Source organism: Gadus morhua, chromosome 14 (genome assembly GCF_902167405.1).
Source record: "Gadus morhua chromosome 14, gadMor3.0, whole genome shotgun sequence".
NCBI lineage: Eukaryota > Metazoa > Chordata > Actinopteri > Gadiformes > Gadidae > Gadus > Gadus morhua.
The window spans coordinates 11539517-11566390 of NC_044061.1; the positions used below are offsets into that span (position 1 = coordinate 11539517).

A 26874-nucleotide genomic window follows, 5' to 3' on the forward strand; every position below is an offset into this window, starting at 1 on the left:
ATTTGTTTAAACCTGTTGGGCAAAAACGTTTCTACGATTTCAGGACATTCTGGGCCCGGACATCTGTTGCGATCTTCCGCCTGCATTTCTTTTAATTATAAACAAGCTATTTGTTTATGTTTTTTTATGCTCTTTTGCACCTTACTTACATGCAAAGTACAGGTATTTTCTGATACCTTATGAATTTCTGTGTTTAAAATATTATTAGTTAATGGGTAAAGGAGAATACCTCAAAACTGCTCTCATACATTGATTTGCATGCTACAGTACCAGAGAAAAAGGCTACATATGTGTATGAATGTTAACATTAGTACATTGGAATACGAAATGTTCTTTCAGTCAAACACACATACAGAAACACAGACACACAGACACAGACACACAAAGACACAGACACACACAGACCCATTTTCAGATACAGTTCATGCGTAGTGAAATTCTCTCTCTAGTGCTCAGACAAACTATGCTCATGTCAAGATATTGGCTAACAGAATAACCAATGGAGGACAAAAAATGCAGTACTTGTGTTTGTGATCAACAATCATATAATTTTCGTTGATTTATTATTCATATAAAAAAATATATTAAAAAAATTAGACGGAGATCTGGGGCTACTAATAAAATATGCAGGGCTAGTAGAAGTAGGCTAGTCATACTACTAGTAGCCTTTTCGTCGTAGTAGCAGCAAAAAATCATAATTTAATATAATTATTAGTATTCTGTTATTTTTCAACAACACCTTAAAATATTAATGAAAAGTTTTGGATTAAATCACATAATTGTGTTGAATATCTTGATACTAGACAATACACACAATAGATACACTATTTATATTGTGGGGAAATTTGTGAAGATTAACCATAATCCTGAAGCCTCCTCTCTATGTAGTTTGATTTAACTGCATGGGTCTCATTACAGTATCAGGCATGTTTTGCCAGATAATCCATTTGATATGTTAAACAGATGAATGAAAATTAAAATCATCCATTAACGGCACTGCATCACTGTTGCAGAACCAGACTGGGCCTCAGCGGCTAGCACGAGCAGCAGGATTACAAAGGAGGAGGCTTCATGGGGGAGGAGGGGGGTGTCAGCTGGTTTTGATGTGAAGCAGTGAACACAAGTAAGCAATATACTCATTTAAGAGCATTTTGAGGACTTTCCCCGCTAATGTCAGAGGGAAGTGAAGCAAGATTGACACCCTTTGCTTAAAATTATGTTCCTGATTGAAACATTTGTAAGCTTTCTGGAAAACTATCCGGGACTGGGAAGTAAGGAATTATTTGGATGCTTATTTCACTGTTTATATGTATATAATCAGATATTTATTATACTGCAGATTTTTCAGAGATGCTTGCTATTGTAATTTACTGTTGTTTTACACTGTTTTGCTGTTTTATAGAATGCATTACCCACTGACTGCATACAAGCACAGCAAACAGTTTACAAGGTGATTATGAAGACTTAAATATTGACTTAGAAAATATATATTTACAAATCTGATCTTGTATTCTTATCGTGACATTTTCTTCTATTCTGAGTTATGACTTCGAGAGACATCTTGAATACACAGAAGATGTTTCATGTTCCATCATCTCTTGGCCCCTGTGAGAAACGGCAAGATCCAGCAACCGAGAACAACCCATTTCAAACTAAACATGAAGGCAGATCCCTCTCAAGGGATTCAGGAGTCAGCTCCACAGAAATAGAAATAAGAAGTCAGATGTCCGACAGCGGAGACGGTGAGCTACATGGCTGGAAGCTGTTGTGTTTCTTATTCTATACTTAAGGATGACATGGAGATAAGGATATTGAAGACATTTCTGGAAATTTACTGTGACACTTTGTATTGGTCATTTGTATCTGCACAGCATCAGGATCGGCATCCCTTTTCTTTGGCCAAAATGAACCACTCGTGGACACTGGAGAAATCAGTGGTTTATCCGAACATGAGCTCCTTGATATTACATATGATGCATGCAACACAAAAAACACGGGTAAAATCCCACATCACCACATTTTCCCCAAAAATTTAAAAAGCTGATTAGACTGACCACTAATCCTTTGACAACCTCCAGGGAAGGTTCTTGCTTCAACAATCATGCAGTACTTGCAGGCAATGACAGGCCAGAGCGCTGAGCAGGACAAACTGATTGCCCTGAGGCGTATGCTGGACCCTGACTGCCAGGACCATGTGGTGAGCAGGGAGACCTTCCACTCCACCATGAAGGAATGGATCGCCCAATGCCACCAGGAAAGGTAGTCATGCAGGAACCACACGAGGGATTTTAACAAAACAAGGATACAATCAGTTCCACATCAGAATTAAAACATGATGATTTCTTTAAAGACTTCTGCTTAACTCATTTAGAGGTAATTTTGTCTTGCATGAAATCCAAATTTCTGGGGACTTTGGGTTGAAACATAACAAACCTATCCATGCAGTTTTACAATTGATTACACAGTAACACTGCTGTCCAAAGCCTGGTAATCTAATGAAATCTAGTGTCTGAATCTTTCAGCGCCGACGTGGAAGACCCTCGTGCACCCTGGCCGGAGGCTTCCAAAGTGTCTAATGGTGACTTTTTTAATATTTTCGAAAATGTCTCCGATATACCTCTCTCTCATAGGTTCTTTCACGGAATTTTCTTTACTTTCAGGTTTGGATTTCTCAAGTCCTCAAAGTGTAGCTCTCCCAGAGACGGTGCAGTGCTTCTGGTCAGTCAGCTCTCTCTTAGGTTTTTTGTATATATAAACAGCTAAATGTCGTGATTATATTATAAATATTTGCATTGCTGTTCTCCACCATGTGTTTATTTGTCACCAGTGATTCAAAGGAGCTGTTGGGTACAGTAACCGAGCTGAAGTGCGCCCACCACAAACTGACAGAGCAGAACGGCAGGCTTTTAAAGATGGTGGCTCAGTGTGAGGATGCCAATCTCCAGCTGTCTGCTGAAATCATCGAGATGCGTAGCAAGCTAGCCAGGTAAAAGAGCAAAATGTTTCGTATTCTATTAGTACAATTTTGTTTTGATATTTATTAAAACTGACACCAGTAGAATTTGAAGGTTCTTTTTTTTTTTTATTGAATCAGATCTCTTTAAAAACTTTCAAGACAGGACTTAAACCGCAATTGGAGACACATTTGATTGTTGTAAACAAGAGTCATTTCATTTAATCATTGGGAATTCTTTCTTTCAAACCATGAGAGAAAACAAAATTTGAGCCATATTTGATTTACCAAATAAAAGCGTAAGCCTTGTGTGGTTTTACCACAGTGGCCAACGGGCCGTGGCGAGAGCCAGGTCTCTGTCAGCGGAGCTGGAGGATGCACACCGAGAAGCTCAGGACAAAGCTAACCGCGCACAGACCAGCTGCACCAAACTGGTAAGGATTCCTAACTAACTAGCAATCCTGGTTTGGTGTTAATAATTCACCATGACAAGAAATATGTGGAACTAAGATGTGTTTTTTTTCTTCTTGTTCTTAGAGCAATGAAGTTGAATGCCTAAAAGTTCACGTCAGGATACTTGAGGATAAGGTGATTTATCTTTGATTAATCTCCTAGACTTAACTATATTTTGTCCTCGAAATATTAACACTGTTCCTTGGCAAGAACTAGTCTTTTTGTGATAGAAAATTGTCAATTGTTTTCAGTTTTTTAAAGGTATATCAATGTGTTTTGCCCACAGAATGACAAACTTGCCTTTGAAAAGATATGCTCTGAAGATAGCATCAATAAACTAAGGAAAGTGAATTCAGAATTGAGGGTAAGACTGAATCGTGAAAGTGCCTATTCTATTGTATTGCATTCTACGAGATGCAAAAGCTATTTGACTTTGATATTCACAGGTAGAGCTTGAAGAAACCCTTATCATGCTGACACTTCGAGACAGAGAAATATCTATGGTAAATATGTAGGATTGCATTTCACAAAAGAAAACATTCCTTTAGCCTGGTTTCACTCCTCTTTTGTTCTGTTTCCCATTCAGAGGGACAGTCTAATGGATAAGATGAAAACCTCCCATGTGGAGAATTGCAACATTATTGAGGTATGTTATTGAGCATGACCCGATCTCTGAGTGGTTGAAAAATGTAATAATTATTGACCACTTCATTTCACTATCCAGCACTTTGAATTCTGTCTTATAATGTGTTATCTAACTTTATCTGCATTTTATTTAGTTTTGAGCACAAAGCACCAAAAATATCATTATATTCACCACTTATGTAAAGAAGGAATGTAAAATAATAGTTGCAAAAAAAAGAATCATGCAATAATATTAAAATGCAATATTATGTGATACTTTTTCTTCAAAGAAGTAATAACAGTAACAGAAAGCTCCAACTAAGAGTGTATTCTTTTTTAATAATATTTTTTGGTCATTGTCATTAACAGGGTCTACAGTCAGAGCTATCAAGATTGCAAGAACATTCAAAGCAAGCTCTTTTAAGGTAAACTATATCTAAATCTTCATCTTTTGTTACAATAACAGGAATACTTGGGTTCCTTCCAGCCTTGAGTGTGCATGTGCATACATTTATAAGGTTATTCTTTGAGATTCTTACCTTTAAGACAAATGTTTGTGTGTTGTAAAGCTCTGAATGAGTTTCGAAAGTGTGTATATGTGGGTATGTTGATGTAGTAAGAGTGCTTACTCCAAGTTTATACAATGTGTGGCATGCCATCCTTACTGTCATCAAGCCAGAAACAGTGTTTACTGTCAATATAAATTTAATGGCTTACTCATTTATTTATTTTCGTCCCAAGCAGCCAAGTAAAGTCAATTGTATTTTTAGAATCCTTAACCACAGTAACAGTCTCAAAGGGCTTAACAGGACATATAGTTATGACCTTCCTAACCCTCTCCCCCAAACGGCAAGAAAAAAACTCCTTGCCTGATTACTATCAGGCAAGTAATCCCCAGAAGAACAACAGAGTGAGGAATCCCTCCTTTAAGAAATGGTTAGGTATTAGAGCCATAATTCACATACTAGCATCATGGTTACGAGGTGCTGTTTGGAGAGCAAGATGGTAGCTTTCAGGTGGGGTTGCCAGGCGTCCACTCACGATCACAACAACACGCACACAAAGAGAGACAGAATTTTGGTTAGAGGGGACAGGGGGCAAAAGGAACAAGTAGGGAACCACTAACCTAGTACCTATTGGCAGCAGTGGTAGGATAGTGCTAGAGAGCTGAGTTACCCTCCTAGGAGCCAAATGAGAGAATAAAGATTTAGGTTCAAGTTTAGATTTAAATGTTTGAGTCAGTATCCCCGATGAGAGGTGGCAGACTGTTTCACTGATGGGGAGCTTGGCAAGAGAACCCTCGGTTTCCGGCCAAGCAGCTCATGAGCTCATGAGTGTGAGGCTGTGCGTCTGTTCTCAACAGGTTTGACAGGCCCTTCAGCAGCCTGCACAGCCTGCACGGGCGCAGCGGCGAGTCAGCCAACCACCGCTCCCTGCACACCGAGATCCAGGACATGCAGCAGGTTGGCAATGACGACGAATGAATTACAAATTATAATGTTCAATTATGGTACTTTGATTAACTATACATATCTGTATCCGCATTTTTTACTCGATTTCCTGTATGAGATTGAAACAGGTTGGCTGTTAAGTTTGGTGTTTTTTCTTGGTTGAAGCCGCATTATGCTAGTGTGGAGGAAATGAGAATGCCCTCTCTGCACATCCAGAAAGATGGCCTTCACAGCATCATCCATCGCATCAAGACTGCTGAGCTAGCTCACTGTCTTCACACCAACTACGCTGAGCGGGTAAGGAACAACCACGCTCTTCATGATACATACCGGCCACATACTATTTCACATTTAATGAATATGCAAATGTTATGTTTCCTTTTCTCTACATGCACACGCATACACCCACATACACACACGCATGCACACACACACACACACACACACACACACATGCACACATGCACACATGCACACACACACACAAACACACACACATACACGCACGCACGCGCACACAAACACACAGGACTCTTTTTCCAGTGAAAACCAGGAAAGGCCCTATGCTCAGAGCCCACTGCAACAGGCGAGCATCAAGCAGCAGCTTGTCAATGTGTATGTGAGTTTTTTTACCTCGTTTTGTCCTCTTATGGTAGCAGAATAGATTTCATCGAACCAACTTACTATTCCAAGAATCGTCCCCTTTCAAATTAAAAAAACAGTCTGCTCTCACTATGTAACAATGCGCCCATGGGCATATGCATTGTGCAATCCATACCAGTTACTGTCTTGTGCTTTTGAAGTGGCTACGAGGGGTAAGTGCAATTTTAGTAGCCCCTTTGTTGATTTTAGACCTAACAATGTGTAAAGGGCTTGTTTATAAAGCAAGCGGGTGGTTTGCAGGCTGCGGGAACTGGAGCTGCCAAGGTCTGCGTGGGAAGACAAAGGGGACAAGGTGCAGGATCTGGGGCAGAACCAGACCAAGCCGAAGACGCATAGCCAGAGCCCGGCCCTGGCCCCGGCTCCAGGAGCCAGGAACGTTGCTGTGGTGAACTTGTGGAGAGCGTTGAACGTTGAGGGAACAAAGACCAGGACGAGCAGGGATGAGGACAGCCACTCCTGCCAGGCCCTGTGTGAGGCACGGACCAAACTTCAGCAGGCGGAACGGACCATCGGTGAAATGAAGGTGCATCTCCGACACCTGCAAGCCGCTTTAAAGACTGAGCAAGAGCATGTGATCGAGTGTCAGACGACCCATGCGAAGACGGCATCGCCGGTACTTCACCCGAGAGACGAGGAGACCAACACGGACACAGAGAGCAGGACAGAGGCCCCACTGCTACTTAACACCAGAGACGAGGAGACCAACACGGACACAGAGAGCAGGACAGAGGCCCCACTGGTACTTAACACCAGAGACGAGGAGACCAACACGGACACAGAGAGCAGGAAAGAGGCTGCTCTGGTACTTAACACCAGAGACAAGGAGACCAACACGGACACTGAGAGCAGGACAGAGGCTGCTCTGGTACTTAACACCAGAGACGAGGAGACCAACACGGACACAGAGAGCAGGACAGAGGCCCCTCCGGTCCAGGAACTAGTCAGGGCCAGGGAGGTAAAGGATGCGGCTGTCGGCCCGGACTTGGACAAGGATAACGCCCGCAGAGACGCCGCGGAGAGGCAGGGGGTTGCACACGGTCTCACCGCTGACGGACTGCTGGCCAGCCTGAGGAAGATGGAGGCTCTGATCAGCGGAGCCCTGGAGACGGCGGAGGGGGTGAGGCAGAGCGAGCAGAGGGTTAGCCTGGTGAGGGAGAGGATGGAGAGCATCGCCCAGAAGGTGAGGGAAGCGCTGGGGAGGGCAGCGGACACAGACCTCCAGCTGAGCGCCCTGGAGGCCAGAGGGTTGGAAGGGGATCAAGCCGTGGTAGGTTCCTGCTTACTGCAAATATGATTTTTATTATGGCTTTGATGATCGTATCGCTAGTTTCACTTTCGATTCAGTCAGTTATCTTTCAGATAACGTTCATTTTAACATCGATTTTGCTGATTCATATGCATGTATATGATGGATTGATATCTTTAGTTGTAGCTTCATCGGTTTTATCACAAAAAAACAACAGATTTGTGATGTTTCTCAATATTAATTAAACCAGTTTGAATGAAATACTTGAGCTAGGAAGGATTTCGGAAATATTTATCTATGTATATCCATATTCACTTAGATGTATTTCAAACCTCACAACTAGGTCTACATGTTATGCAGGATTATAAAACAATACAAGTGTATCCATCATAGTTACCGGGTAATGAAACAAGCCTTTAATACTGATAACACTGACTGTGCTCTGTATGTTATCTCTATGTGTCTACCTCCTCACAGCTAACAGCTCCCATTGCGTCACAATGCCTTGTATCAATAACGGCTGATTCTACAGTGACCGCTGACACAGGACCAACATACACTGGGCCACTTGCAAGTCCCCCTCCACCTCCGTCTCCTCCTATGTCTCAAGAAGCCATTGAGCAGCCGCTCACAAACGGTATGATGATAACATAAAACGCCTGTATAGAATAACCACAGAAGAAGACTGAATAACTCTAAAAAGTTGTAGTGAATTACAGGATAACATTTATTTGATTGGCCCTTTATTGCCTTCTTCTTAGTTTATTCCTGTGCAGAGTCTCAGGGGATAGATTCGCTCTAAGCTTACTCTGTGTGTTTTGGAAGAAAGACTAAGTTTAAATAACTTCCCCTTTTATTACGATCTCCAAGGAAGTCTGAAAATAGACTCAGCAAACATTAACATTATTCAAAACTGCCAGTACAGAAAGGGGGAAGGTGGAAATGTAATTAATGATAGTAAAACAGGATAATAAGGATAACAAATGATTCATTATTTTACTATACACATTTTCAGGGTATAAATGTTCTATTTGTTTATTCTACACATAGCTGAAATACTCTGGTTACAGTTTTGCTGTACACTTAACATAATACAGGTTGGTAAGGAATGAAGTGTATATATATAGATTACATTATGGATTAGAGAGATGAGATTACACAGACCATTACAAGACAGAAAATTGGTCTTATAGACTACCTTTGAACTATTCATGAAAGTACACATTATACCATACGCTCAGCTCTTCTTAACCGTAACGTTTTGTTATCACAAACATCCTTTTTTGAAAATATTGTATTGTATTTGGATTTTCTTTATAGACTCACTTCATTTTTGGTATTTGTTATAATATTTACTCCATGAACATCAATCATCATTCGGATATCCCGAAGATGGTCTTTACAGGACATTGCATTGGCACAAAATAAGAAAAAACATTAGCTACTAGCAGAAAACCAATTATCATACCTCGAGAAACCAATCAAAATTGTCTCCTCTGGTGCTATAAATAATGGGGAATGTTATTGATACGCAAGTTGCTTTCATTAAATCACAGAATGCCTGTCTTCCCCATTGAGCCCTAAAATGGTAGAAACAATAGCCCTTCCTTGAGGCCTGAGGAGCTTTCAACCACTGGATCAAGCACTGCATGTATAATAAATGGTTGCCAGGTTATAGTTGCCCTTAGTAATAGAGGTAGGGGAGGGGGGAGGGAGGGGGACTGAGGTCCTTCCTGATACACCACCAGCCGCCCGAATTGACCAATGAGATGAGGGCCATGGCTCTAACCAAAGCCACACTGCATCGCAAAGTTTATTTTATTTCTCTTAGCAAAATTTGCATCGGGAGGCTTTTCCTGTTCAATGCAAATCTATCCTCTTCCCTGTCTCCTGTCTTCCCTGTATCCCATGTATACCCTGGCTCCAGCAGATGACAAAGCACAAGAGAACAACAACGTGGTAAGACTCCTCTCTCATCATTCTATTGCACACAGTTGTAGGATATTATTCTCTGTAGTCCGCTACTACACAAACAGAAAAACTGACAACGTAATAATGTGTTTTTGTTGGGGTTCATTCTCCATACAAGAATGACATGATACTATCTTAAAATGTGAAATTTGACTTCCTTTAAAGAAGGCATCAATAGGTGACTGTGCATTAATACAACTCATTAACATTTGATTTGAATATATGGAGGGTTTTATGGTATAGAAAATTATTTAAAAGGTTCACGGAAGCTACATGAGCTAGCTTCTAGCACATAAAAAACTAAAAAAAGCCATCACAAATATGCTATTATGGAAATATTAGAGGGGACACACTGTACACACACAGCACAGACACACGCATACAAATTACCCCCTTCGTATTCTCTTATTTCTCTCTCTCTCTCTCTCTCTCTCTCTCTCTCTCTCTCTCTCTCTTTCTCTCTCTCTCTCTCTCTCTCTCTCTCTCTCTCTCTCTCACTAACGCTCTCCCTCTCTCTCTCTCTCTCTCTCTCTCTCTCTCTCTCTCTCTCTCTCTCTCTCTCTCTCTCTCTCTCTCTCTCTCTCTCTCTCTCTCGCTATCGCTCTCCCTCTCTTTCTCTCTCTCTCTTAGTGACAATAAAAACAAGATAGTCTCAACAAAAACAAAATAACTTTCACCAGATTTTAGCTTATGGTTAAACATTATGGTTTTAGAGATGGTCAGTAATGGCTCTGTGAAGCCACACTGAAAACACACACACACACACACACACACACACACACACACACACACACACATACACACACACACACACACACACACACACAAACACACACACACACACACACACACACACACACACACACACACACACACACACACACACACACACACACACACACACACACACACACACACACACACACACACACACACACACACAGGCCCTCACAGCAGCTGAACAAGGCATACCAAGCCTTCTCCTTAAATGGTCAAAGCTCCCAGGAGTGAAAGAGAGGCTGATGTAGAAAAAAGAGTGAGAGAAGGAGAGCAGAGGGGAAGGAGAAGGCTGAGAGAAGCACAGTTTTCTGTGTAAAAGCCGGAGAATGACAGTTTGACTGTGGAAAGATGATGTGAGGGAAGAGGTCAACGAATATCTGTATTCCCTTCAACAGTGGTGGAGAGCTCAGGTAGACATGTGTTTATTTATTTGTATGACTATTGACAGTGTGTTGTTTGATGCATGCTGCCAACGTGCGATGCAGGCTGAACTAGTTATTATGTTGATTCTTTAGTTGTTCGTTTGCAAACAGACAGCTCTTACACTGCTGTGAGCAAAAACAAAACAAGGACATCAACAGAGCAAATAGTTCAGCCCTTTTGCACGCATACTTTGAGATTCTGGACTTATGTATTTGAGTTTGAATTTACTTGAAACCGATGCAGTGCCTGAGAGCCTAACTCAGTGAGCAGCCCTATTTGGGATGGGAATACTTATTTGATTATGGTTAGTATTTTTTAGCACAAATGTGAAAACGGTATCTTCTATCACAGAGTTTGTGCTCCAGTATTGAATATCTCTGTTTTGAATAAGTGATCTTTTATCTCTCCTTGTCACGAAATTCAGATCATTCATTCAGATCCTCCTCTGGATCCCTCTAGCCTTTCACACGTCCTCTCTTTCCTGTTCTCTCCCACTGTTGCTTTAAAATGACCACTTCCTCTGTTGCCTTGTGCTCCTTCATCTTGACAAAAGCAAATTTTAAACAAATCTGGCACAAGAGAGAGAGAGCGAGGGAGAGAGTGAAAGAGAAAGAGAGAGAGAGAGTGAAAGAGAATAGGCTTATGTAACTGGGGAGGGAGGAGGAGGGCTCGCTGCTTTCTCTCAATGCAGAGACAGCGAGACACGGCTGGGGGAACTGTTACGTCCCCCGAGGGCTGGGGATAAGGGGGGGGTCTTACACAGAGGCAGCTCAGGAAGCGCCCCACATGTTGCGCCCAGCATTGCAGACGTGTGTTCTGTGATGTACAACAACAGGAAGTCATCAGAGAGATTGAATTACGCTGCAAATGTTATCTCTCTATCCCACGGTCCGGCAGCTTTTGCACCTCACTGTATGTGCTTTGCTATTTTTGGAATGACCATAATAGCGGTGTTGTAACGAATCTACATGTATTGTACACAATCAGAAACAGTTGGGATTCAGCAATGGAAATTTGACTGTTGGTGGATTATTGTGCCTTCATATTTCTGAGTTTTAAGTAGCAGCACTGTATCAAATCTGCATGTATCATACACAATTAAACCCAGTGGATTTTACTGTTGGTGGATTATTGTGCTTTCTTATTCCTGAGCTTTTAAGGGAAACAAGAGAGATTTAATGAAAACTCTTCTGGTTCATCTTTCCTCTGGTTGATCTACCCCTAATCGTGATCAATGATGATTAATAAAACTAATAATTATTGACAAAAACATTGAATCAACCAAGCAGTTTGGTTTCTTTCAAACACTGTGTGTGTACTCTATAAAGAGCCCAACACTCAGTCTAAAGGTAGGACGACAACAAAAGGTTCTGGAATAGCAGACTAAGCACATCAGTGCACTAGAGGTGGAAGATTTTCACATGTGGTGGACAGCATGAAGCAAAATAACACAGCGTCGTGGCAGTGTGGAGCTGAAGAGTTAGTTTGATGTACAGTGCAGCACACTTTGCACTCTTTTGACCAGATGCAAATTGTACTTCCCCAGAAGATAGACGAGCAGGATTAAACAGTCTGCTTCCGCTATTGTCGAATGAGTGACTCATTTATCAAGATTGTACAAAAATGTCTCAAGGCAAAGATGCCCCTAACATTTTGAATACGGTGCCTATAATGGCAATTTTGTTACGTTCTATCTTTTTACATTTACATAAAATAAAGTTTCTACAACACTCAAAGGGTATTCAAGCCGGCTAACCATCTTGTACATTGTTCATTTATGTGGACAAAATGACTTGGATTATATAGCAACGGACAAAAACAAAGAAAAGCGCCCATGATTTATGAAGTTGGGATTGCTTCTACTTTATGAAATGCTATGTCCTTTTTTGCTTCTTCTTCTTTACTGCTATATATTATAAATGTTAAAACAGTAAAACGTCCCTTGCCAATCTTCAGATAGGCGGCTCGCCTCCCATAGTTCCGCTTATCATTCACAAAAAAGCCAGCACTACTGAAATTGGGATAACTTGAGCCAAAAGGGCTTCTGATGGGCCATGTGAGAGCAGGGGGTCATGGGCAACAGTCTAAAGTCACACTCGCTAAGAGTATAAACAGGAATGTTTGGTTTTACATTCTAGGTTCCTTGCCCAATTGGTATATGTTGTCCAAACCCTCAAACACGCTCCTATTGAGTTTCTGTTTTATGTCCAACAATGAAGACTGAAAGAAACAGGGAATGAGTCTTAGGTCCAATCCCATTTCTACCCCTTACCCCTTCCCCTTATCCCTCCCCCTTGTTTTGAAGGGGTAAAAAACAAGGGGGGTACAAACAAAGGGGTTAGGGGAACAAAGGGGTAAGGGGAACAAAGGGGTAAGGGGAAGGGGGAAGGGGTAGAAATGGGATTGGGCCTTACCCCTTCAAAACAAGGGGGAGGGGTAAAGGGAAGGGGTAAGGGGTAGAAATGGGATTGGGCCTTAAACAACCAAAACGAATGATACAATCTGTGAATATACAATGCATACCTTATTGAACCAGAGATAGGCAAAACACTTTATAGAAGACATGCTGAAGTGTTATTTAGTATAATTTATATTATTGGTATAAATCATACCCAGGATCCTAGTCCATGCTATTCTTTATTCATTTGAACTTCAAACATTCCTGATCTCCCCATTGGCAAAGAAAAATTGTCAGAATGAGTAGCTCTGATGTCTGACTTTAATTTTGATAATCTCTACTCTATTTATGATGCACCAAGGCTGTCTTTACAAAACAGCTGTGAGTGAAATGCCTTGCTTTAAGTCAAGTGCTATATTATTTTGGTGTTAAGCTAAAAGCCGACAGCCAGCGGAGTAGCATTACAACAACACTGCACATTGAAGTCAGGCTCTCAATGAACAGTTTGTTTAAAATAAAAGGTGCACAGAGAAAGGAATGGGTCTGAGAGGTGAGTCTTAGCAGGCTCCCCAGTGTTTACATTGTCACACGCTCACATCCCTCTCAGCCATGTTTGGGTGGAAATGGGAACATCCCACTGAAGAATAGCCTGTTAGTATTGGGATGGGATCAATATGCATTAAGTTGCTAAAAACACCAATATGAAGATGCATGAATCATATCTTCATCACTCCATTTTTGTTTGAAATGTTTTTTTGGCTACTTGAGAATAACTGGAATAATACTCGTACATTAAGTAAAGCTTGAGGTTGCCTGTGATTGAGGTCATCTTAAAAATAACTCGCGTAAATATTTATCTTTTCTTTGACTAAAGGGAATGTCATGTGTTACCTTATTTAGCTGCTTGCTTGATTTCTTTTTTTTTACTTTTTTGCCTGATAATTTATTCCTGGCACTGAATCCAGAAAATATTTTCCCAGCATATTTAATAAACGCCTAAAGGCAGATTGGGGTGAACATGTTATGTTTCACATTGGGATGCCTCTTCCATTATGTCCCTTAATAGAGGCCAGGCTAGATTTTAAACAAAGATACAAATGCAGTTCTACACTGCTAAATAAAAATATCTGGATGCTAGCAGAAAGGTAAATAAGGTGGTGAGGGATTTCTGTAGGCTCTGTAGCTCAGAGCGAAAAGCCCTCGTGCCAAATTCTTATTGAGCTGTCCTTGAACGTCGCCAGCACAATCCAGCTCTTTATTCAAACTCGTTATTTGACAGCCTTTGACAACCCTACAAGCATGTGACTTTTGATGTAGCCTATCGGCAGGGAGGTTGGAGAAATGTCACCCTGACATTTTCTTTTGTGTTTATACACAGGGATTCTTAAAAAGGAAAGCCTATAAATCACATTTCTGATCCAGCTCAGGATCAGAATCCCATCTGAGTTACGACTTTGCTTAGGAGCTCCAGAGCCCGATCGTGGGGACGGATCCACTTCATGATTTGTTTGTTTGTGAAAACCCTAGCTCTTTTGACTTTGAATTCCCATCATTATTCATGCAATATGCAGAAATTAGGTGTCACTGAAAAACAACAAAATCCAGCTGTTTTTATACTTGGTAATATACAATTGGTGGAAGAACAATTTGTGCGGTGAATAGACACCCCTTTTACTTCACAATGTTTTGTAATCTTTGTTTTGCAAATCATGGCCCTTAGAAATTGCTAGAAGGCCTAATCATTAACTTGGTTCTCCTTTTTAACTTCCTTTGTGTGTCGATGTGCCAATATGTGTGTCGGTGCATGTGTGTGTGCGTCTGTGCATGGTTGCATGTGTGTGTTATTGCATGTATACATTTATGTGTGCATATGCATGTAATTGTTTGTATGTGTGTGTGTGTGCGTGTATGTATTAATCCATGTTTGCATGTGTTTGTCTGTGTGTGTGTGTGTGTGTGTGTGTGTGTGTGTGTGTGTGTGTGTGTGTGTGTGTGTGTGTGTGTGTGTGTGTGTGTGTGTGTGTGTGTGTGTGTGTGTGCACGTGTATATGTGTGTGTGTATGTGCATGCCTGGTCTGTGTATGTGCGTGCCTGGGCAGCAGAAGCAGCAGGAGGAGGAGCGGCGACCTATCGGCTCCGGGGTTGGACTGAGCGGGCGTAATCCGGAGAAGACCTGTGAAGCTCCGTGTGTCGCTGAGGCCCCCTTTATCTTCCCCCACACCCGCTCCCGCCCCACCCAGCTCCCTACCATGCCCACCCTCCCAGAGGAAGAGGAGGACTCCCCAGAAGAGGTCGACAGCTCCTCTAGCTCGCCCAGCACGGTAAGTGAGCCCCCACTCTCTTCATTCATCTGCCTGCCGCTTGCCCCTTACATCAACACACTGGAACCTGCACACATTTTAGGTTTACGTTAAGTTGTGTACCACTTAGGAAATGCGACGGGTGTCTATTAAAAGCCACCGAGTCGGTAGGGAAAGGACGCGCATTTCAAGCATACAAGCATTTCTAACACAGGTGTTTTTGTGATTGTTGTTGTTGGACTGTGTTATCCAGAAAAGGTCCCTGTTCAGCCTTGTATAAAGCCTCTTCCTGTTGCAGCACTCTACCAATTCTACGAATCGCCCTAATATGGAGCACTATGTTCTCTTCCCTCGGTCATGTTGGAAGGTAGTCAGAGGGCATGGAGACAATGTTTACCTACATCTTCATTTAAGGTTGAAGGACCTGTCTGTACAGCCAAGCCATGCCAGAGTTATCCTACGCTTGGAGAAGGTTGCCTTCCGCTGCAGTCACACATAAACACTAAGCAGCCAGATCATATCTCAGCAGAATGTAATGAAGAAGCACTCTAATCTAATCTGCGGGACCAAGAGTATAAATGGGACAGAATCATTGCTTCTTAGCAGCTTTTACCGGTTGAGGTATTTCTTTTATGAGGGTCCTAGCCCAAAAGGTACATCTTGTCCGATCCCTCAGACACGCTCCTATTGGGTTTCTGTTTTATGTTCGGCTTCTCTTAATTCACGTCAGTCCCCTATGATGGCCAGATAGGGACTTGCAGAGGCTTGCATTTAAAGAACTTTATACGACGTGTGGTATGTTATGTGTTGTATATCACCTACGTTTGAATAGCAACTCCTGGTAGAATACCTATTTGGATAAAACTGTATCAATAAAGGCCAAATCGACCCTTGATGTGCTTTTACTTCAAGAACCTATCATCCATCCCTAACGTCAATGCTATTTGATATGATTGAGTAGTTGCCGGAGCGAGGCTGAAACAAGCTGTGTATATATTTATTTACACTCTCTGGCTTTTGTTTACCAGTAAATGTCTATGCCTCCTCGCGCAACAGCCTTTATAGAGGTTTGTACAAACATGATATAAGTTCTCGAATACAATTTTCTACTAAGAAAAACGTCTTCCACGGTGCGATAATGTATCAGCCTTGACCTCCCTTTGTGATATTATTTGGGTTGCGTTGTATTTTACGTCTTTGTGTTTGTTCCTTTGTTCCTCCTTTTCTGGTCTCACAGTACGTGGCAGGGGAGAGCCAGGCGGTGGTCATGACGGCACCCACCATTGTGTTCCCGCAGAAGGCCACGGTGGTGCTGCAGGAGGGTCACCCACTGGACCTGGCCAGGTATCCCCCATCAAACACGACCCTCATCGCTCAGGCTCACTTTGATGGTTCAATGGTAAAAAAAAAAAACGGTGAATTTTAAATTGTTTTTTTCTGCCGGTCATCTTGCAGACCACACAGTCCACGGAGTCGCTTGTCCAGAACCTCCCTCTCTGGGACGCCCATTACCACCGTGGGTAAGGTTGACCTGTGGCCTCTACTGTGATCGTGTTGTCGCTCTGATTTAAAATTAGTCATAGGGATTCAATTTGACTGGACCCAATGGTATTAATATATGCATCCTTTCTCTCTCTCCCTCTCTCTCTCTCTCTCTCTCTCTCTCTCTCTCTCTCTCTCTCTCTCTCTCTCTCTCTCTCTCTCTCTCTCTCTCTCTCTGTCTCTGTCTCTGTCTCTGTCTCTCTCTCTCTCTCTCTTGCTGCGGTGTGTGTATGAGTCCATATGTGTGTGTGTGTGTTTGTGTGTGTGTGTGTGTATCTGCGGGCATTTGTGTGTGTGTGTGTGTGTGTGTGTGTGTGTGTGTGTGTGTGTGTGTGTGTGTGTGTGTGTGTGTGTGTATGTGTGTGTGCATGCGTGCTCCCCTCAGACAGCGCCGGCCAGGTGATCGACCTGGTGAAAGATGCGCTGCAGGAGCCCCAGCTGTCCGAGGAGGAGCGCCTGAAGAACCTGGATCTGCTGGAGCAGGCCAAGAAGGTCAGCGACCGCTTCCTCACGCGCCGGGGACGTAGGTCCACCTGCAGCCTGACCGAGGCCCCCACAGGTACGACACCTGCATACACGAACACACGCATGCACACACACACACAGACAGACAGACAGACAGACAGGCAGATGCACACACACACACACACACACACGCACACACACACGCATACACGCACACACACACGCACACACACACGCACACACGCACGCACGCGCGGGCACTAGCATAGGCACAGGCACCTTCACACATACATGTAAAGGCACACACACTCAGAAACACTCACTCAAACACACGCACAGCCACATGCACACCTACACACACGCACACACACACAGTGCTCATGGCCCTTGTTATGTATGGCCCGTAGCTCAACAGACCCAAACAAAAAGTGATATCACACATAAACTGAAGTTTAACATGATCAACGGCACAAGTAACAAGCACAAGTAGGTAAAAACGTAACTGTCAAGTTTCATAAGTTGACAAACGTTTTTGCAGCAGTTTTTTTTTGCGTAATATTATTTTTTCCTGCAGGACTTACTCCAAATCCAACTCCACCACCCTCGCCATCTAGAGGTACCTCCCGTGGCCTCTTGAAGTTCTTGAAGTTCATCCCATGTGACATAGTGTGAACCGTTTCAAAGGTGCTGTTACATGACAGCAGTAATGATGATATTGTGCTCTTTCAGCTGTAGGAGCAGCAGAGGTGAGCTATGCTGCTACACAGTCAGCCAGTCCGGTGAGCTGGCCAACAGTATATTTAAAGATGCATGCAGTACAGTTTTAGCCAACCTTTTAAACTTAACATTCTCCTAATCGCTTAATGTGTAATGTTCAGTGTTTAATCCAACTCACATGAGTCTCTCTTAAACTTGTTCTTGCTGCTCAAATGTATCTTATTATAAACTAAATTCTAAGTTCTTGTTGTTAGGCACTTTGCTGTGCTGACTGGCACGCAAAGCGCTCTATAAATAAAGTGGGATGTGAATTGACCTTCATGAACCATGCGTTGTAGGTGAAGGACCAGCCCAATGTCCCAACTCAGGAGCAGGAGGTAACTGACAATCAGATGAATTACTCATAGATTAATGAACCAATTCATTAAAACACGTATACCATCAGGAAGTAGCGCACAATCAGTATTCATAAATGAATTAACAAATTAATTACATTTTAACATCAGAAATATACTCTGGTGGCAAACTGCACAGGCAAACAAAGACAACCGTTTGAGTGCAAAAAAGTGTTTCTATTCTATTCTATTTTATTCACAATGAAGTTTTTTAACAAGATACACTATTGCTTCTTGATTGTCTGAGACGGAGATCTCTGCGTCCATTCGGCCTTTGGTTGTGGTCTTCTAAAGCTCCATGACCGTGTTGTGTTGCTGCTCTCTCAGGGCGCCCGTCTCTTGGTGGACTGGAAGCCGGCGGAGAAGAGAAAGGTGTCCTCTGGCACCCTAACGCCGCGCTACGCCGTCCAGAAGGAGAACTGCGACCCATCCCTGGCCAAGAAGAGCATCACCGCTCCCGCCTCTCCGGTGGCTGCCGCCGCTCTGACCGCCGGGGGCCGCCCGGAGGAGGGGACCTCGGGTCCCGGACGGAGCCCCACCCAGGCCCCGGCCACAGGGGTGGCCAAGCCCGTCCCCCGGCTGCCCACGCAGCAGGCGCCGTGCACGGCCGAGATCAAGACCATCGGGGCCTTCCCCCCGTTGATGAGGGCCGTGTCCTGGGACACCGTGGGCACCCTGAACAGCAGGAACGGAGCTCCGCCCCCGGGCCCCGGTCCTGAAGAGGTCTTCACCTTCCCGGATAAGTCCCGGGACGGCCAGTCCAAGCAGTCGGGGTACAAGGACTTCCCCGCCCAGCCCGTCGCCACACAGAAGCTTTCCAAACTTCGAGAGGTGCATTGAAGTTGATGTTTTACGTTCAAGATGACGTCTCGTTTTATAGCTGGACCCCCTTTGTATTGGAAAAGTCTAAACATGTTTATATACCTGAACATTTTTGTGCACAGGAGCACAAGCTACTGCGCAACCAAAGCATTGTGGGGTCAACGTTACCAGAGTTGAGTGAGACAAGTGAACACGAAAAAGGTACACTTCCTATCCCTCAGCTGGTACTGCATTCATTCCACACTTCCACCAGTAGATGGCGTAATTGTAAAAACGTGAATACCAATCGAAACGGTGATTTTCTTTTACCTTCACCGTGTGTACGCAGGTCTACCGTCGCCTACCTCTCCAGGCGGGGAGGATGTGAAGGAGAAGACTGATTCCATGCCCAACATCTCAGACGTGATGCTGAGGAAACTCAAGCTCCACCGTGGCCTGCCTGGCTGGTAGGTCTACGTTTGACTGATCATACGCAAAATAGCGTCTTATCAGTGCATCGGGTTCAAGCTCATCATTCTTATGCTGCCAAATGGGAAAAATGTGACTTGGACTAACAGTTTTGTTTATGTGTTTGTTGTTGCAGCGCACCCCCCCTCACTGAAAAAGAAGTTGAGGTCAGTATCATGCAACGTCATTCTGTAATTCTTCAAAATCATCCAACGTTGCTGTAAAATAATGTGAGACAGTTAGATTTATTATGCATATAAAAAAGGCCAACTTTTGTATAATACTTAATAGTTAAAAAAGAAAAAAATAATAATTTCTCACATTGAAATCGAAATACATTTTTATATGTATTGTGTATGCCAATGTCTTGAAATTTTGATTTACATAATTACTCTCCACTAAAGGTTCCAGGGTTAGGGTTAGGGTGCACTCTAACCCTAACCCTAACTGTAGAAAATTTTATCAAGACACTTTTTACGTTATTTAAACACTTTCCACACACAGTTTACCCTAACCCTAACTGTCAATAGTTATCCCTTTGGCCCACTCAACTCTATACCGAGCATAGTTCCAACCCCAGGAAGTGGGCTCTCTCTTCATAATCAAGACTGATGAGAGGCTCAGAGATTTCCTGTTTCTGTTTCTGAACACAAACACAACACTGCGTTCTGCAGGCTATGGCTGTTGTTGCCCCTCCCTGTCATTCCCATGGGGACCAGTTGGGGATTAGGACAGTCAGAGGCCATGTATTTCCTGACAACCCCTGGCCCGTGTTCACTCTGAGAGCGCCTGGAATGCTGCTGGACAAGGCTTTTATCCGCCCGGCTGTGAGCCTTGAATGGCAGAATGATGGCTTATTATTCCCATGTCATATCTCCGGCATTCTGGGTTTAACGCTGCTGTAGGTAAAAAATATTGTGTTGTGAAGAAATATAGCACAAGAGACAGATTTGGACAACAAACAACCCCCCCAATAAAAATTCCCCTCGCTCTCTGCTCCCTCCCTCCCTCCCTCCCTCCCTCCCTCCCTTCCCTGTCACTGAGGCATGTTGAACTCAGGTTGTCAGGCAAGATGAACTCACTGAACCGATCATGGCAGAAAGGTCGTGATCAGGCAGAAATGAACTGGGAGCAGTCTAAAAATCGAAATTGTCTCATAAAGAGGCAAGCGTGCAGTCAAACTGAACTCACATCTCACAGAGCTTTTCACTCCCTAATAGCTGACAGACAGCAATGTCATTTCTAAAATCGTACACTAAAATTATAGCTCTTAAATCGATCAAACTGGTGGTGGAGAGCCTCCACAATTGACCAATAATCAGGGTTTTTTTTTTTCAAATGGTTTTCAAATATACAATGAATGTTAAGCAATGTTCCAATGCAATTACAACAACAGTACAATAAAATACAGGGGCAGTCCGGACAGGAAATCACAGTGGCACAAGAGTGTCCAAAAAGGACAATGAGGCAACCAGAATACATGCAATTAACAGTTTAAGAGACCTATGGCAGTAGGGACAAGACAAAGGGGAGCATATATCACTTGGTCCTCCTAGCAGTCAGCACTATAAATCCATTACCTGAGGTTGAAACTGTTCACTCTCCTCCAGCATGTCTCCTCCAGAGTCATGGATCATGGCTCCATCCTGATCAGTGGACGATGATCATCTATCAATACATGGGATCATCCACTGTGTAGTCAGGGCAATGAACACCCCTCTGCTGCTCCACAGAATGCCTTCGTCCAGCTGTCCCTGGCCTACCGGAACGATAACTACACCCTGGAGACACGCATGAAGCAGGCGGAGCGGGAGCGCCACCTCACCGAGGAGAACACGGAGAAGGAGCTGGAGGAGTTCAAAGGAGCTCTGAAGGTTTCCTCCATCACTTTCACTTTCACATCCAGAGTGCACTTCAGAAATCCCCAGAGAAGCTGTAACAAGTGCTTTGCTCGGGATGGAGAATAATTAGAGTACAAATGGAGAATAGAAATGCAATCAAATAAGCCTAAAATATGAATGCAAAAATACGGTTATAAAATATACAAATTGAAAAAATGTGCATAAACATGAAAACTTTGCTATAAACTACTATTGAGAGGACTATTAAGAGGTTCAGATGTTGATGCCCTCTATCTAGACTAGATTTCCCAGCTGTCCCAGTCTACCCTTTTCATTATGTTGAATAACATTTATAGGAGGGTCTCCACTAGGTGCAATATGAAAGGGGCTAAGAGGGGAATTAAAAAGGTCATGTCTTTGTGTTTTGATGTGCTTCTTTGTTTATTTTGTTGTAACGGTGTCGGGACCCCTCCCAAATGAGATGGACCATCTCAACCGGTTACCCGTTCAACACATTTAAAATTTCCAATTCGTCTTCCCGTATTGGCATATTTTGTTTTGTCTTTTTGAGTTTTTTTCAACAGCATGCTTTATTCAAACATGTTTCCCCCCTCTTTTTAATTGAGTTGTTTCATCTAGAACTGTATGAGCATTGATGATGAATGTGGCCGTGGTGCTGGCTGTTGCAGATGACCTCCCCCCAGTGGCAGAACCTGGAACAGCGGGAGGCGTACCAGCGGCTGATTGAGACGGTGTCAGTACTGCATCGCCTGGCCACCAGGCTGTCCAGCCGGGCTGAGATAGTGGGGGCCGTGCGTCAGGTACCACACCCGCTACCACCAACACCACTACCACTAATGGATCCACCAGGCCCATTTACAGACCAGTTGTGGACGTTACATGCTCTCTGCTCCTCACCACATCAAAAAACGCTTAACACATACCTTTTTAGCCCAGTGTTTGCATTGTGGTAGTTACTACTTTACTTTTCTTTTATATCATCGTTCTTTGCCGTACCTGGTTATTTGCTCTATTTTCTTATTTTAAATGTCAGCACTTCATATTTCTTGCGCGGTAATTCATTGTTCTATTAAATTTTGTATGTTAAGCACATTGAACGCCATATTGTTTGTATGAAATGCACTATACAAATAAAGTTGAATTCAAATAACCCCCCCCCCCAAAAAATTTTTTAGGGTTTCGATTAATGGTTCCGCAACTCACCCCATTGCTGTTCTGCCTGACAACAGGAGAAACGCATGAACAAGGCCACAGAAGTGATGATGCAGTACGTGGAGAACCTGAAGAGGACTTATGAGAAGGACCATGCAGAGCTGATGGAGTTCAAGAAGCTGGCCAATCAGAACTCCATCCGCTGCTATGGAGGATCTATTGACACTGGAGGTGAAGCGCCATCGAAAAAACAAAACTTTAGACCTCAAGTCCTCTTAAATTTGTTTTGTCCACAGCCAGAGATACCTCAAAAGATGCATCTTCAAAGTTTTTATGTCATCCTGGAACTTGAGCGGCTCCGTAGTGGCATTGATACCTAATATGGGCGTGTGTTATGGTCTCACGTAACCCTGTCTTGTTGTTGTGTGGAATAAAGATGATGGGGTTCCCCGACCATCAAGATCCATGTCCCTCACACTTGGAAAGGTAAAGACACTATTCTTTGTGATCATTCAACTATCTCAACGTTTCTATTCGTTTTGTTTACGAACAAACAAACTGCCCTGATGGCTCCTCTGCTCCTTTAACCCTGCGTGATGACGTGTGTTCTCCATTCCGTCTCGCTCGCGGCGGTGTCATCAGGCGCTGCCGAGACGCAGGGTCAGCGTGGCGGTGGTCCCTAAGTTCAACCTCCTCAACATCCCGGGTCAGACCCCCGCCGGACCCATCCCCGCACCCTCCTACGGCCCCCCGCCTCCGTCCGCAGGCGCATCCGGACCCCTCGGTGGGGCCGCTCTCCCTGTCCTGGTAGGCCCTCCGGTTTCTCAACTCGGCCATAATGACCCAAACGCTCGCATTGTCATTGATTTATTAGACGCACGATAATGGAGTTTTGTTTGTGGTTGACTCTGCTCTGTAGTGTGAGGCGACGGATTCAAAGGGCAACGCTTCTCCTGTTGAGGCCGGACAGCCAACAGAAAGGTGGGGGACCTTTTACGTACACAGAAGCCACACACAGAAACGCTTGTGTGTGCACAAACACACACACGGATACAGACATGGACACGCACACACGCACTATGGCATGATTGCCGACGTCTCGCCCCATCTTAAAACAATAGGTCATGCAAAACTGTGCAATCACTCGTGTTATCGGACAACATTTTTAGCTGTCTGTGGTTTGTTTGTGTGACCTTTAGGCTATGTTTCCCAGGAACCATTCCCTGAGAAACCTCGAGTGGCTGGGTCTGTTTATGGGATGAAAGCTAAAAGATCATCCCCACATGTCATTAGATGACATCCAAATATCCCGTTACGTGACATAGTTAAGTTTTATGTTGAACTTGGCCTTTTTTATGGTGCTTCTGAAAAGAATAGCAACGTTTAAAAAACACTTTAAGACTGAGCTTTGGGTAGATGAGCTATTTCCCTGTGAGATACTCTAAACATTTGGGGCAAGCGTCTGACCAAACCTAAACACAGGTCTCCTTTCTTGGTATTGCCAGAAGGTTAGTCTGAGTGTATATGTCCGCAGTATTTCAACTAAAAGACACAGCTCATAGCCGGGGTGGCGGCGCCTTGAGAGGAAGCCAGAGTCAATAACAAAAAAAGTGGAGAAGATTCACTGATATTTCCTTTTTTTTCTCTCCATTCTTCTTTTTCTTTCAAGACCCTCCCCACTCACATGAGTTTCAAATGTGTTGTTTATTTTTGACCTTTCTATTAAGACACGGTTGCGACGCTGTCAAGAAAGAGTGAGTGTAAGTGAGACGTCCTGCTCCCGGTATTAGAATGCTTTTAACCAGTCTCCTTCCCTCCCTGTGACATCACAGTGGAAGTAGGGTGTCAGCGCCGGAGGGTGAGCCGGCTGCTCCGGCAAAGCCTGCGGTCAACGTGGAGGAGCTCCGGGCCGAGATCAGGGCTGAGCTCAAGGCTAAGATGGAAGAGGAATACTATAATAAAGGGTAATGTCGTCCCCTCGGCCCCTGTGCTGCCTCTTCATACACCTCTGTCATATGGGGACACGTAGGACATAAGCTGATCTATAGGGACCGCTAGCCTACTGCATGCTTGCTGTGGAGCTCAAGCACGATTAGAGACTGGTATATCACACAAACTGTATCGTAGTAAAACTAGTATGCAGCTTGTAAGTGATGCATTCCAATTTTTGGTGCAAATAGCAAAATGAAAATATTATTTGAACCTCAGATATCAAGAGGGACTAAACAAAAGCAAGGAGAGCCAAGAGATTTGCGAGGAGCCCGAGAAAGTCCAGGCAACCTTGCTGCAGTCTGGGAACAAAGACGAGGAAAGCGGGAAACGCAGCATGGCAAAGAAGTCCAGCAGGTGTGTGTGTGTGTGTGTGTGTGTGTGTGTGTGTGTGTGTGTGTGTGTGTGTGTGTGTGTGTGTGTGTGTGTGTGTGTGTGTGTGTGTGTGTGTGTGTGTGTGTGTGTGTTTGTGGTGTTGAACTTAACCATTTCAGTAGCATATTTTTACAGTTGCACACATATACTATTCATAGGATACTATTAATACAATATCTGTGTATTTAAATTGGTGTATAAAAAGTAATTCTTGCTAAACTGTTAACTCTCATTTTCCAGAAATCAGAGAACGCTGTTGTCATGTTCATCATTTCCATGTTAAGCCATTGTTTATGTCTCATCTTCACAGCAAGATGGAGGAGGTTCTTGTTCTTCTCGACCGCTACTGGCCCAAGATTTCCTGGCGACATCGACCCTTTTGGATTGCCCTGACACTGTGCCTGGTGATCTTTCTGGTGGTCAACGTTTTTACATACTTAAATGGATACAACAACAGCCATGTGGACTCAGCAGAAAAGGCATTGGTGCAGGGCAAGAAGAAGATCTTTGGACTGACCGTGGCGGCACAGCCGAAGAATCCCACCACAGAATAACCAGGAGAAACTCATTCCTTTCATTCCCCTTGAACCGTCCAATGATGGAAGCGTCTTCCATATCCTCACATTATAGCGGATGGGAATCTAGAACTCTTTGTAGGACTTTGTGATTAAAGGGTGTAGGCTTGGGAGCTTTAAAAAACAAAAAAACAACCAAAAATAATACATACATATATATATTCTTTTTTTTATATATATATATATATATATATATATATATATATATATATATATATATATATATATATATATATGTATATATATATATATACAATTCTTCCCTATCGCTTACAATATAATTTGGATCACAAACTTACCAAATGAATGCAGTTGGTAAAGGGATACTCTGTGTTAAGGGACCAATAACAGAGTACGATTCGTGCGGTTATATATTTATTTGCTGTATCAGATGGAACTCTGAATGATAACCTATTGGATTGCTACTTCAATACCACACTTTAGACAGGAGACAGCATGTACATGTCAACTCTTATAGTGTCCTAATGTCTAATCTCTCAGGGCTGGTAGACTATAAAGTTCTGGAGAGTTGGTTAAATGGATATTTAGAATATTTTTCACTGTAAGTAATATAATTCTATGAAATATTTAAGCAGAGATGTAAGCACATTCCAGTGTAGTTTTCTTAAAGTGCAATATCTTGTTCATTTCGTGTCGGTCGTTCGAGCACCTACATTTTTTTCTCTCTCAATGAGTGCACACACTTAAAAAACTCTTTTTGCACCTGTGTGTCAAACTGTGTTGTATTTAATGCTGTACCAGATCACCTTTTCAATAAAGGTGCTTGAAAAACGGACTTCCTTTTCATAGGCTGATAATCAATATGGTCTTAACTGCGCACCTTCTGCTTTCTTCTATCTATATCTCTCTCTCTCTCTCTCTCTCTCTCTCTCTCTCTCTCTCTCTCTGTCTGTCTGTCTGTCTGTCTGTCTGTCTGTCTGTCTGTCTGTCTGTCTGTCTGTCTGTCTGTCTGTCTGTCTGTCTGTCTGTCTGTCTGTCGGTCTGTCTATCTATCTATCATGTGACAGTCATAACTCAGTCGGCATAATATTTCACTTGATTGTGATGGAACGGCTGTATTGCCCCCTTTCCTCTGCCCATGAAAACAGGTTTTTTTTGCACGTCACAGCTGGCCACCCAGTGTCACGGACCGCTAACATCTGACCAGGACACCACGGCTGCACTCTGGCTCCATCTGCGTCATATCCTGCTGGGGTAGGGTGGAAATGCGATAACGCTGCTCACCAGAGGCTCATCAGAGGATGCGCGGG

The 26874-nt window shown here is 43.3% G+C and overlaps 1 protein-coding gene across 3 annotated transcripts; it reads left to right on the top strand.

Annotated features, from left to right (window-relative positions):
* Positions 1-5697: 5697 nt before the first annotated feature.
* mrvi1 (murine retrovirus integration site 1 homolog) lies at positions 5698-26399 on the top strand. Of its 3 annotated transcripts, none has more exons than XM_030376147.1 (25): positions 5698-5778; positions 6011-6100; positions 6385-7411; positions 7868-8027; positions 9318-9349; positions 15062-15283; positions 16500-16606; positions 16718-16782; positions 17190-17363; positions 17844-17885; positions 17999-18048; positions 18325-18363; positions 18709-19212; positions 19326-19404; positions 19532-19649; positions 19787-19817; positions 21384-21524; positions 22181-22312; positions 22742-22895; positions 23101-23150; positions 23307-23471; positions 23584-23645; positions 24497-24628; positions 24873-25010; positions 25339-26399. In XM_030376147.1, the coding sequence occupies exons 2-25, from the start codon at positions 6045-6047 to the stop codon at positions 25580-25582; spliced, it is 3924 nt and encodes a 1307-aa protein (XP_030232007.1). In that variant the 5' UTR covers positions 5698-5778; positions 6011-6044; the 3' UTR covers positions 25583-26399. The 3 variants fall into 3 exon arrangements, with proteins under 3 accessions (XP_030232007.1, XP_030232009.1, XP_030232008.1); XM_030376149.1 differs by having other exon boundaries at positions 17999-18015; XM_030376148.1 differs by having other exon boundaries at positions 15065-15283.
* Positions 26400-26874: the final 475 nt, after the last annotated feature.